Source organism: Cricetulus griseus (genome assembly GCF_003668045.3).
Source record: "Cricetulus griseus strain 17A/GY chromosome 1 unlocalized genomic scaffold, alternate assembly CriGri-PICRH-1.0 chr1_1, whole genome shotgun sequence".
In the NCBI taxonomy this organism is placed as follows: Eukaryota; Metazoa; Chordata; class Mammalia; order Rodentia; family Cricetidae; genus Cricetulus; species Cricetulus griseus.
Window position 1 is genome coordinate 10,190,626 of NW_023276807.1, and position 12,774 is coordinate 10,203,399.

The 12,774-nt window shown below is 40.0% G+C and overlaps 2 protein-coding genes across 11 annotated transcripts in view; one reads left to right on the top strand and one right to left on the bottom strand.

Moving 5' to 3' along the window:
- Rev1 (REV1 DNA directed polymerase) overlaps positions 1-9,742 on the top strand; it is a 76,390-nt gene extending 66,648 nt beyond the window's left edge. For 8 of the 9 annotated variants that reach the window (XM_027386803.2, XM_027386802.2, XM_027386801.2 and 5 more), the window contains 11 exons: positions 1,362-1,582; positions 2,777-2,949; positions 4,919-5,021; positions 5,964-6,129; positions 6,381-6,583; positions 7,173-7,406; positions 7,806-7,926; positions 8,267-8,481; positions 8,562-8,718; positions 8,853-8,955; positions 9,341-9,742. In XM_027386803.2, the coding sequence (XP_027242604.1) occupies positions 1,362-1,582; positions 2,777-2,949; positions 4,919-5,021; positions 5,964-6,129; positions 6,381-6,583; positions 7,173-7,406; positions 7,806-7,926; positions 8,267-8,481; positions 8,562-8,718; positions 8,853-8,955; positions 9,341-9,452 (1,808 nt within the window). In that variant the 3' untranslated portion in view covers positions 9,453-9,742. The remainder of the gene's footprint in view (positions 1-1,361; positions 1,583-2,776; positions 2,950-4,918; positions 5,022-5,963; positions 6,130-6,380; positions 6,584-7,172; positions 7,407-7,805; positions 7,927-8,266; positions 8,482-8,561; positions 8,719-8,852; positions 8,956-9,340) is intronic. The other variant, XM_027386805.2, reaches the window with a different exon arrangement.
- A 498-nt stretch (positions 9,743-10,240) lies between these two features.
- Positions 10,241-12,774, bottom strand: part of Eif5b (eukaryotic translation initiation factor 5B) — a 54,691-nt gene continuing 52,157 nt past the window's right edge. For both annotated transcript variants that reach the window (XM_027386811.2, XM_027386810.2), the window contains exons 22-24: positions 12,194-12,332; positions 11,142-11,303; positions 10,241-10,920 (exon numbers count right to left, since the gene is read on the bottom strand). In XM_027386811.2, the coding sequence (XP_027242612.1) occupies positions 10,813-10,920; positions 11,142-11,303; positions 12,194-12,332 (409 nt within the window). In that variant the 3' untranslated portion in view covers positions 10,241-10,812. The remainder of the gene's footprint in view (positions 10,921-11,141; positions 11,304-12,193; positions 12,333-12,774) is intronic.

The window sequence follows — 12,774 nt, forward strand, 5'->3', positions numbered from 1 at the left end:
TCTTTTCCCTCTTGGTTGGTTGTGCTGTAGTGAGGCCTTGAGCCCTGCTACTTTTCCTTACGAACTCTGAGATGCATAGCATTGAATTAACAACCGTTTTGGTCCTGTCTTGGAATTTCATCATTTCCTTCCCCATTTCCACTACAGGACCATTTTGTTTCACCATATGTTTCTCCATATACAGCAACTTTTATTCCTCAATGATTCCATTAGATTAGATTGATTGTGATCTGTTTAGTGATGTTTCAAATATGAGTAGTCACAGATGACTTCTGAAGCAGTGGGTCCCACACTGTCACATTTACATATATACAGTGCAGTTTGACTTGCTTCGCTTCAGTTCTGACTTGGACTGTAAATGGCACAAGTGAGAGCCAGCATCCAATAGGATATAGATTAGCAATCTCAACATTCGGGTCGCTACCCATTTGTCAGTTCTCTATTTCCAGAAATATTCATTACAGTTCATAAGAGCAAAATTACAGGTATGAAGTAATTTTATGGCTGGGGATCACCACTACATGAGGAACTCTTGACCTGAATCCTATTTTACTGTCTCCAGGGGTTCTCTTGGCAGAGCATGCACCTGGGTTCTTAATGCCATTGAAGACCACTCAGGAGAGAAGAAAAAGTTACATAACTACATTGAGCTGGCAGTAGACTTTGCTCTTTTTTTTTTTAACAACATATAAAAAGCACACAGATGCTAGTAACTGATGTTAAGTCATTTAAATACGAATTATAGTTTACCTGAGTTACTCTAAACTGCTTTCTCAAATGTGTATTTCTTTTTAACGTTTTTTTTTTTTGGATGTGGTGTAGTTCAGTGGAACTCATCAGCGTCCTGGATAGCATTGAAACTTTGTGCACAGTGTATGGGAGAACATGGAGACTGGCCCAAATGTAGGAATGATTGTTACCTCTTCAAGGTGGTCAGTTAGCTTTTGATAAATGGGTCTCCCTCCCTTCCTACACTACCATTCCTTGCTTAGTAGCCTTAGTCCCCATGTCACTGGTTCCACTTTTGTTCCTTATGAGATATAGGCATGTATCATCAGTTCCCGTTTTAGTTCTAGTCCAAAGTAAATGTGGTGAAACCATCATGGATATTTGCAATTTTATCACAGTACAGCTCTTACCCTGTACTGGGTAGTATTTATATCTGGGCTATAGACTCAAACCATAAATTCGTAAAAAAGTCTCTGCTTACTTATTGATTTGTGAATAAGATAGTAATCTTGGAATTGTTCGAAAAATTGTTTTTTATATAAAACTTAAGTTTTGTTTTGTGCATGGGTAAATAAATGAAATGACCAAAATTGTAAGTTTGTCACCAACTGTTTATGTATTCCTTTTTCTAGGTGTTGGACGTTCAATGGAATCTAAGCTAGCATCTTTAGGAATTAAAACTTGTGGAGATTTGCAGTGTATGGCCATGGCAAAACTCCAGAAGGAATTTGGCCCCAAAACAGGTCAGATGCTATATAGGTTCTGCCGTGGTTTGGATGATAGACCAGTCAGAACAGAAAAGGAAAGGAAATCTGTGTCAGCTGAGATCAACTATGGAATAAGATTCACCCAGGTAACATGTCTTTACATGCTCCTGTTTCTAACCTCTAAAGTTCTTGATGATTGAAATGAGTAATAAAACCGTTGGTAGTTTCAGAACCTTGGAGACTTGGAAGGTAGATCCCCAATTTAAAAATCCAGGTCTTTGCCTGGTAGTGGTAGCACAAGCCTTTAATCCCAGCACTGGAGAGGCAGGTGGATTTTGAGGCCAGCCTGGTTTACAGAGCAAGTTCCAAGACAGCCAGGGCTGTTACACAAGAGAAACCCTGTCTCAGGACACACACACACCAGAAGAAGAAAAAAATGACCCAGGTCTTAAGGAAAGACAAAATATTTTGTTTTGGGGGTCAAAAGTGATTTTGAGTTGTAATTATTCTCATTGCCAATGAAGAGGAAAGGGCCAGACAGGTATCTGAGTTTTAATTTTTTTTAATTATAGTTAAAAAGTCTTCTTTACCTCATTTTTCATGCTCCTAGTATAGTGACCCTAACGCTGTGACCCATTAATACATTCCTATTGTTGTGTTTTGTTGTTACTTTGTAACTAATTTTGCTACTCTTTTCCAGTGGTCTTAGGAGACCACCGTGAAAGGGTTTTCAACATTCAAAGGGGTCACAACCCATAGGTTGAGAACCATTATTCTAGATATTGGTAGTACAGATGGATTAGTGTTTGTTTTCCTTAAGAATATGCATTTGAGCTGGGCGGTAGTCGAGTATGCCTTTAATCCCAGAGCACTTGGGACCAGTCTGGTCTACAAAGCTAGTTCCAGGACTGCCTCCAAAGCCACAGAGAAACCTTGTCTCAAAAAAAAAAAAAAAAAAAAAAAAAATGCATTTGAACTTAATATGACTCTGGAATGTAGTTCTGTATATACTGTACATCAAGATTTGAAATCTGGCAAGTTCTTGGTCTTCTGAACTATCATTTAGGAGTCTGCTTTAGCATTAGAATTCACATTTTATCAGGGAACTTAAGAATTAAAACAGGTCAGTGATAGCATCAAAAAACAAGAAAGGAAATGAGCATTTATATTAGCACACATTTCAAGGTGTATGCACAGTGTTTCTCTTAAATAAATACTTATGCTAGGGAAGGAAAGTTAGGTATATTCAATATTCAGAACTAAGATACTTGAGAAAAACTATTAGGTTAAGGAAAACAATATGGAAGTGGCTTTCCTTTTTCATCTTTGTCTTTTGGTAGCCAAAAGAGGCAGAAGCTTTCCTTCTGAGTCTTTCAGAAGAAATTCAAAGACGACTTGAAGCTGCTGGCATGAAGGGCAAACGTCTTACTCTGAAAATCATGGTACGGAAGCCAGGGGCCCCTGTAGAAACTGCAAAATTTGGAGGCCATGGAATTTGTGATAACATTGCCAGGTAACCTTTTTCTGTTTCATTTTAAAAAAGGGGGGCAGGCATTGGTAAGCACAAATCTTTAGTCCCAGCACTGGAGAGGCAGAGGCAGGTGGGTCTCTGTGAGTTCAAGGCCAGCCTGGTCTACAAAGCTACATAGAGTGTTTGTGTTTGTTAGACTCTGTGCAAGTTATTATGCCATACAAGATAAAATCAGTAGTAGTTTTAGTATCCTGTAGAGCCAGGCCATAGCCCATGGTCATTGGAGTTAGGTTTAATACCTCCATAACACCGAAGGTCAAGAAGTATTTAGTTCACAGTTCTTAGTCATTCAAGAATCTGGCACTATTTTGAACTCTCTGTGGGCCAGTGGCATTACAATGGCAGGAACATAGGCAAGACAACAATCACAAGGTATGAAACAGGAAGCTAGACAGGTATTAAAGGCGGGGCTTGCTTTGTGTAACAATTATCTCAACTAACCAAGTGCCCATGACAACAACACTTATTTCCTAGAGCAGTGACCCAGTCAGTTTCTGTACCTGGCTCTTTAGATCCTTTAAATCACTCCCACCATACTGAGTATCAAGTTTCCAACATGACTGAACCGACCACACCCAAATCACTAGCACACTCAGGTCCAGCCATCTGGCAGCCTGTGGCTCCTTTTATCGTCTCAAAGCTGTTAAGAGTGAGTAGATAGGAAAGGGCTACACATTAGTAAGCCAAGAGAACTGATGTGTTGTTGAAACATTGGGGATTCCCCAAATTTCCATGAGTAAATTATTCAGATAGGCAGCATTTCTCTTGTGAAATGAGCAATCAGATCAGAATCATCTCTGGAAAGTGGTGGAAAGCTTTTCTTTAAAGCCTTGTACATCACTTAATGCTAGAGTGACAAACCAAAGTGGTAAAATCTTTAACAAGATCTATATGTAAGGGTTATATTATTATATATTAAGGGTTTTCAGTAAAGATCAGCTCTGGTCAAACATAGTTGCGTATTGTGATCTTATAAAATCTCAAATACAGATACTCAAGTCATTAAAAGCATTACATACTGTGGAAACAGGCAGAGTCAAACAACATAATTTATAAAATGTTTAAGAATGGTGTATATATATTTCACATGGAAATTAAATGTAACGATCATGGTTTTTGTGGGCAGGCAGGAGGAATACAATAACCAAATCCAGTTTATACAGTGTCTCTATGAACTGTGAACGATGTGATGCTGTAATTTTGGTTGCAATGGGCCACTGTGCTCATGCAAAAGAATTCCCCGTGACTACTAAAGATGTTACAATGAGTTAAAACCATTGCTACTACATAACAGGTCCTTCAAGGTTCCTTACAGATCTAGAGTCTTCCATTCTAGTCTTTGGCTTTTATGCCAGGTTATAACAGTATTTGTTGTAGTAGCTGTCATAATAGCTGTGTACATTTTTTATGCATTTATAAAAGCTGTTAGAGAAAGTAGCATTGGAGTGAAGATACTTAAATGTTGGAAATACTCACCGGAAATACCAGAGGTTTCAGAGATGGGTTCAGTAGTTAAGAATACATTTTTCCAAGTTCTATACATATGTGTGTACATGCACACTGGCATATGTGTGTGTATGCACACTGGCGCTGTGGCAACCAGAAGAGGGTGTTAGATTCCCTGTGGTGGGAGTTTCAGGTCATTGGGAACTGAAAACGCAAATGTTCCTAACCACTGAGCCATTTCTTCTTCAGTTGATTCACTTCTTCTGTGATGTACAGTAACTGAAGTTTTCCTTCCCTAAATCAAATTTTGATCAAGTCTCTGGTTTGTTTAAAGTATCAGTGTTCTGTATGTTTTCTATGGTTGTAGGTGGTAGTGCTGGGTTATTGTAAGGGTGATTATTCATTCATTTTTATGCACTTAGCAACTCTTTGCAATGTTTCCATAATATGAATTTTTATAGAATGTACATTTATTTGCTTAGGAAAGTAATTTTAATACTTACAGGACTATAACTCTGGACCAGGCAACTGATAGTGCAAAAGTAATTGGAAAGGCTACTCTAAACATGTTTCATACGATGAAACTAAACATATCGGATATGAGAGGGGTGAGTATCACATTGAAGCCCTTTTTAAAGATTTATTATGTATAGTGTTTTGCCTGCACGTATGTCAGCTCCCCAGAAGAGGGCACTAGATCTCATTACAGATGGTTGTAAGCCACCATGTAGTTGCTGGGAATTGAACTCTAGACCTCAGAAGGGCAAGCAGTGTTCTTAACCTCTGAGCCATCTTTCTAGTGCCCACAATGAAGCCTTTTTCCCGTAATGTGAAGCCTGGGCTTCATCTGAGCCTGGTCATGGTACAATGTGCAGGTCTTTAACTTCTTACTTGCTATCTAAGGAGGGAGACCGAACTTCGCATCAAGCCTCATCATCTTAGTTTTGAGAGGTTAGATTTGTTATGAAGACTTGTTTTCTGTGTAGAATATTATTGAAATCTTGCATTATTTTTTTTCTTCCTGCCCTCTCCATCCCCAGCATTAGGCAGCATCCCTATCCCTGAGCTATTGACCCAGCTTTATAAAGTTACTATCGAGAAATTGAACCTATTAGCTTGATTATGCTAAGTAAGTACATGTTATACCACTCAGCCTGCCAACTTCAAAGACAGGATCCTATTTAAAGCCTCAGCTGGGGCTGCTTAAATACTTGAGTAGATACAGGCAATTTGTCACCAAGCCCAGGTTGTCCTGTGATCTCCACCTCACACTGTAACAGCCTCTACTCTCTAATAAATAAATGCAGTAAACCTTAGGCAACCAGAAAACCTGTGGAATAGAGAATCCATTTTTAAAGGTCTTACCATGTTAGGGTAGAATCAGATCCTCTCAGAAGAAAAGCTACTTAAATTGCTCACCCACAAGTCATTTGTGGGCATAGTTTCCTTTATTCTAGAAAAAGGGTCTAGATGGTAGTACCAAAAGATTAACTGAGAATTTTGCTTAGTTGCATTCTTACTTTTCACTAAACATTTTCTTTTGGTTCTAGGTTGGGATTCATGTGAATCAGTTGGTTCCTACTAATCCAAATCCTTCCACAAGTTCAAGTCGCCCATCAATTCAGTCAAGCCTCTCCCCTGGTCGATCACATTCTGTCCATAATCTCATCCAAGTTCAGAAAGCTAAGAAACCCACAGAAGAGCAACACAAGGAAGGTGGGTAACAAGTGTGCAGCTTCTCGTTTCTGTCCCACAAAGTCCTTTGGGAGTAAATCCATTTTAACATAGGTCTCTGCCAACATACTCTACTCAAATAAGTAAAATCACATTCTAAATTATGATTTTAAAAAAGGTATTTGGAAGGAACAAAGAATCCAGTGACGGGGGAGGGCTATCAGCCTGTTTGCTTTTTCCTCAGATGAGCTCAAGAGGCCATTTGATTTTTATTTTGATTCCTAAAATTGTAGTATTTCTGGCTGCTGTGGATCTGGAAGTAGCCCCTGCCTCTAAACCGTGTACTTTATTGTCACCCTTTTCTACACATCTGGCAGCTAGTGTCAGTACTGACACTAACAGAGGCGAATGTTCAAGGAAATGGAATGGACTGCATTCTCCTGTCAGTGGACAGTCAAGACTTAATCTGAGTATAGAGGTCCCATCACCATCCCAGGTATGTTTTTTGCTCCTAAGTATAAAACTGGCTTAAGAATGGAAAATTTTGTAGGTTGGCATAAAAAGTCATCTTCATGTGTGTATTATACTGTTCTCACTCATGCCCCCCCCCCATTTCTGCAGGTTCTCTTGCTAGTTAGTCCTGCCTTGTACTTTCTCACAGGTATCTACCACCTTTCCGCTTCTGTTCACATGGAATACAATTGTTGCTTCTAGATATAGTGAAAGGAGCAGTTCTCACGCTTACATTAGATTCCCCCTTGATGGTGACAAGGAAGGAAGGGCTGGCCAAAGAGCAAGGGATTCTGTAATGCTTCTATAAGCACCTTTTCAACTTGTTCTTTTAAGTATAGGAAAAATTTCTATTCCCTTTCCATGAACAAATTCTCACTGCAGGGTATTTTATGATTGTTATGTGGACTAGTGTGTGCTACTGGCTCCTAAAGTTCACTCACCTTCACACTCAGGCTTCAACAGCTTGTCTGTCTGCTGCAAGAGGCTAGCTTTTTGAAGTCTGGTGGTCTGCACTTTTGTTGTTTCTCAATTCTTCAATTCTGAGCATCAGGTTCACATTTGGTATTTTACAGATTGATCAGTCTGTTTTGGAAGCATTACCACCTGATCTCCGGGAACAAATACAACAAGTTTATGCTGCTCAACAAGGAGAGCCACGTAGTACCAAGAAGAAAGAACCAGTAAATGGCTGCAGTTCAGCGGTATTGCCACATCCTGTTGGCACAGTTCTGTTACAAATCCCAGAGTCTCAAGAATCTAATAGTGACACTGGAATCAACGTCATAGCCCTTCCTGCATTTTCACAAGTAAGTTAATGTTAGGTGCCTTGTGTCATAGTTTTCTCACCTGTCCCACTTTAGCTTAGTTCTCACTTTCCTCTCCTCTGTACCTACAAAATTCTTGAGAAGCTTGCAGTGTGTGTACCACCTGCAACATTGGTTGGCCACTTGACCCTTTTCGAAAGGGTCAAAAGTCTGTAAGAAACACACACGTAGTTGCCCATGAAGATCACATAAATAGGATGAAGATGCACAAAGGAGAGAGTAACACAGCCTTGTGTTCACATTTTTCTTGGCTTCCCATTTTGATAAGTTTGATTTCTCATTTTCTATGATCTTTTGGAGGGTTAAGGGACCCGTAAGAGTGACTTCACAACAGTCTAGCTATCATTTAGAATTAACTCAAGTCACCATTCTTCGTACCAGGTAGACCCTGATGTCTTCGATGCTCTTCCTGCTGAGCTTCAAAGGGAGTTGAAAGCAGCATATGATCAAAGACAAAGGCAGGGAGAGGACACTGCTCATCAGCAGACAGCCAGTGCATCTGGTAAGACATCTGATAAGTGATAGTCCTTGCTGGTTAGTACTTGTGCTGATGGACTCTTGAGTTTTTGGAATACATGTCACGCTAGTTGTCCTTTGAGAGTCTTATTTGAAACAAAATCTCTGGATATGAGTCCCTGAACCTACATTTATTAAGCCCGTTGGATTATAGATACACAGCATATCCAAAGTCAAAGTACCAAGTTGTACAGCTGAGCTGGAAGGAATTGTAGAGCCTAAAGTCACTGCATTCCTGGCTCTTTGTAGTAGGGTGTATTGGAAGGATGGAGAACTCAGGGTTATTACCTAGATTCATTATGAGGATCTCATGCTTCTTCTTTTAGTGCCGAAGAATCCTTTACTTCAGCTAAAGCCACCAGCGGTGAAAGACAAGAGAAACAAGAAGAACCCCATTGCTTCTCCCAGAAAGATTCAGAGTCCTTTGAAAAATAAGCTGCTTAGCAGTCCTGCAAAAACTCTGCCAGGGGGCTATGGGAGCCCACAGAAGTTAATGGACAGTTTTCTAAAACATGAAGGAATGGCTGCCGAGAGACCCCTGGTAACCAGAAAAAATACTGACCTTTATTAGCTTTTAATGTACCCGACATTGGCTGAATACAGCATTTTTCCCTTTAACAGGAAGAATTCTCAGCTTCCACCTCTGGTGTGCAGAACCCCTCTAGTTTGCAGCCCAACCAGCCCAGTTGTGTTAGACCAGTTGCCCCCAATTTAGCTGGAGCTGTTGAGTTCGGTGATGTGAAGACCCTGCTCAAAGAATGGATAACTACTATCTCAGGTTGGTATGGCCCCATTCAAGAACACGAAGCAACAGCTCCAAAGTCTTAAGACTTTGGGGGTATAGTCAATTACAGATTTCTTAACTCTCCAAAAATACACTGAATCCTCATTAGAGGTTTTCCTTGTTTCTAGATCCAATGGAAGAAGACATCCTACAAGTTGTGAAATACTGCACTGACCTTATAGAGGAAAAAGACTTGGAAAAACTAGATCTAGTTATAAAATACATGAAAAGGTAATGTATGTCTAGAGATAGAGCAGTTTTTGTGTTTTTGTGCTTCCTGGATTAATTTTCTTGATGCTAAAAAAAAAATCGTTTTGAATTTTGTGTCCCTACCATAGAAGGAAATGTATGTTGACAGGGTAGTAAGTTAAAATGTAATAACCACTCCCCAAGGTTCTATCCAATATACAAGTTGAAATACTTCTAGTTTATCATCTTGAGAATCGGTTTTACCCAGTAGCTCTCCTACTCTCAGTCTCATGAGTGCCCAGATTGTAGGAGCCAGCCACACCCTGTCCAGTAACAACCAGCAAGCATGAAGCTATATGTCTGGAAGAAAAGACAATCAATGTATGTTGGAGGTTTTCCTATTTAATGGTGGTCTTCTCCTCTCCAGGCTGATGCAGCAGTCGGTGGAGTCAGTTTGGAACATGGCGTTTGACTTTATTCTTGACAATGTTCAGGTGGTTTTACAACAGACTTATGGAAGCACACTGAAAGTTACCTAAACCTTCCAGAGAGCCTGGTGCTCTCTGCCAGCAGTGCTTGTGAGGTATTTGCAAAGTGCATGATAGTGATGCTCTGAGTTTTTATAATTTTAAATTTCTTTTTAAGCAAGTGTTTTGTACATTTCTTTTCAAAAAGTGCCAAATTTGTCAGTATTGCATGTAAATAATTGTGTTACTTCTTTTACTTGTAGCATAGATTCTATTTACAAAACGTTTGTTTATAAAGTTTTATGGATTTTTACAGTGAAGTGTTTACAGTTGTTTAATAATAAAGAACTGTATGTATATTTTGTACAGGCTTTTTTTTGTGTGTGAATCCTTAAAAAAGAAAGAAAAAAACAGCTCTAGGAACTACAAAAAGCTATGACATCACTGAGGCACCCCAGCCAGGATATTACTGGTTTTTTTGAGCCAGGAAAACCAGTAAAATCCTGGCCTGAGATTTATTCCCCATCTCCACATATACAACCTTATGTCCTAGACAGTGTTGAGAAAACTGAATAGCTAAAATAGTTTGTTCAAATCTTCCTTCTCTCATGTATGTGTGTACACGTCAAATTCCATTGTAGCGAATGCAAGGACAACATCTATGTATAGTTATGAGACTGTTGTGAATAAATCACTGAGGCCTAACAATGTAGAAGCACTGACCTCCAATAACTTGCTGCCACTTTTCTTTAACAGAAGACAGAGGAATGTACTAAAACAAATGTCCCTCTTAGGGCATGTTCACAGGTGCTAAGGGTGAGAGCTCCACTAACACGGGAGCCTAGCAGAGCTTACTGAGCTGCAGTGTCTTGTCTTTATTGGCAGTTCAGAACTGTGATGATTACAAAGAATGCTCATGACTAGTAAAAGCAGCTAACTTGGTTGCACAAAAAGCAGATAAAGAAATGGCAGACAGCCATTTATCTTCTACTTAGAAAACTTGCTAAAGGGGCATATTGCAGAAGAATGCTGGGGATGGAAGTAGGGGCCCTAAATGGAAAGAATACCCATAAAGATATCTCTTACATCAAAAAAGTCCCAAGAATCACAAAATCTGTAGAAGCTTGGTTAATCAAATACTGTAGGACTGATTTAATCAGTATAAAATTGAAAGAGATTTAGATTTGTAATAAAAATCCAAATTTGAGGAAGGGCAAACTTTAAAACAGCAGCCAAGTCTGGAGGGGTGAGTGCAGGCACGCTGGACTGTGGGGCAGGGAACTGACCACTGTCAAACCAGTGTAAGTTGCTTGGTTTCTCATGGAAAACATTTTATACACTTATGTCCATCAGCGTCCAAATATGTCTGTTCCGTTGGTAATATCACAGCATAATATTACATTTACTCCAAATTCTGTCCCATGTGGGAAAATTAGATGATTTCAAATACTTTCTTCAGCTCCACAATAAGCTGCCAGTCACTCTTCTGCATTTCGTCTCTGAACCAGTCTTTGAGTGCATCGATGGACTGCCTGCTGATCTGCAATGGCCAAGGCACAAACAGGGTGAGCCAAAGGTAAGGTATGCCAATGAAAGTCAGTGGCCCCAGATGTCACAAGAAGCAGTGTTTTGCAGCCTGCTTTAGGGGGCAGAACCCACAACTGTGAGCTGTGGCTATGGAGTTCCTGGGGTTGTCAGTTGCACCAGAAGCACCCCTGATTTTCCCAAATCTATAAAAGGCACTTTTGCTAAAATACTTACCTTGCTCACAAGAATGTCCGTAGCTTCAAAATGTCTCCCAAACATTTTGGGAGACTCCCCAGGGATGGGTTCTATTTTGACACAGACCTCTTGTCCTTTTTTTGCAACATCCACCTGCCTGTGGTTTATTTCAATACTTGTTACTATCCCAATGTCAACAAACTACAAAAACAGAAAGATAATGTCAGATTCAGGCTCTCCAGAGGCTCCATGGCAGATAAATTTTTCACCCATCTATCCTGCCTCATGAGATGGCGGCAAAACCAGAAAGATCCTTCATGCTCTGAAGATTTACATGTGTGCTGGTCCAGTGTCACTTTGTGGTTCCGCTATAAACTCTCAGACTGGGAAAGAAAGGAATAGCATACACCAAAGGTGGAAGGCATGAGAGGAGTGTCTACAAGTGGAAAAGGATTCGATTTACAAAGCCACTAGCAAGTTCTTAATGCCACCACCTAGACAGGCACAGTACTAGATGAGCTTAGAAAATATGTCACTCCAAAGGCCACCATGTCAACGATAGCTAACACCATGACCAGTACCCATTTGCCAAATGCTAAGCATAATGAGTAACTACCACATGCTTCCAGGGCAGTAGGAGCTCTGTAGCAAAACTGGGAAGTGGAAGGAGAACATAGGTTTCTAATCATTTACATAAAAGTTCACTGGGTAAAAAAGTCACCAAGAAACAATGTTTACATGACCTGCATAGTGCAGGTGGGTAGAACCCCTTATAGGTTTGATTTCAGTAAGTCTATCTAGTGAGGGAACAGACAAAGTGAGTAAATTGGTAACACATTTGACCAGGACTCTTCAAGGGGGGGGGGGTAACTCTTGACTGCAATTCCAATATAAATCTGCCCAGGAATGGAGCAAGCAAACACATGAGAGATGAATGATGATTGCAAATGACGGATTATTGAAGCCAAGCTACCTAGGGGATAACACTGAGAGCCAGGGCTCAGAATAAACAGTTATAGAAGATTGGATACTTTGCTTGAAAATTTTGTTCCCAGTCGAGATAAGAACATTGATGTAGGCCTGCAACTTACATTTTTGCTTGGAACGCACATAGGTGTTCCTTGTTTCACTTGACCAGCCTCCACAGTGACGCCTATTACTATTGGATCTCGAGAATTGAAAATGTACTGAGGGAGGATTTTCATCTTGCAGGGAAATACTGCTATGTGCCTGAAAGTAAAGACAAAGCAAAAAAATCTCACAAAAACATTAAGCAGAAAGCAAATGTAGCTGACTATTAGATTTGTTAGATGAATGTACTTTCTGCAGAAGCTTGTCTCATTTTCTCAAAGTCACATCAAGGAACATTTGATGAAGATGAACATTTTGCCTGTCATATCCTGGAGTTTAGAACACAAGCAGAACTTGCTGACATGTCAAAACAGTAATCAACTTTAGAGAGCATGGAGTTATCCATCCATATGATATTTTCCAACATATCCCAAATGTTTTCCAAAAATCACATCCTGGAAGCACATTAGGCCAATTTAAGTCCTGAGCTACTGCACCCAGGGCAACTCTGGTAATCTCTTTCCTAGGAAATGGAAGCCTCCTGACAAGGCAACTGCCACTGACTCCCTAACCATCCAGGCCCATGTAAGTAGAGTATCTC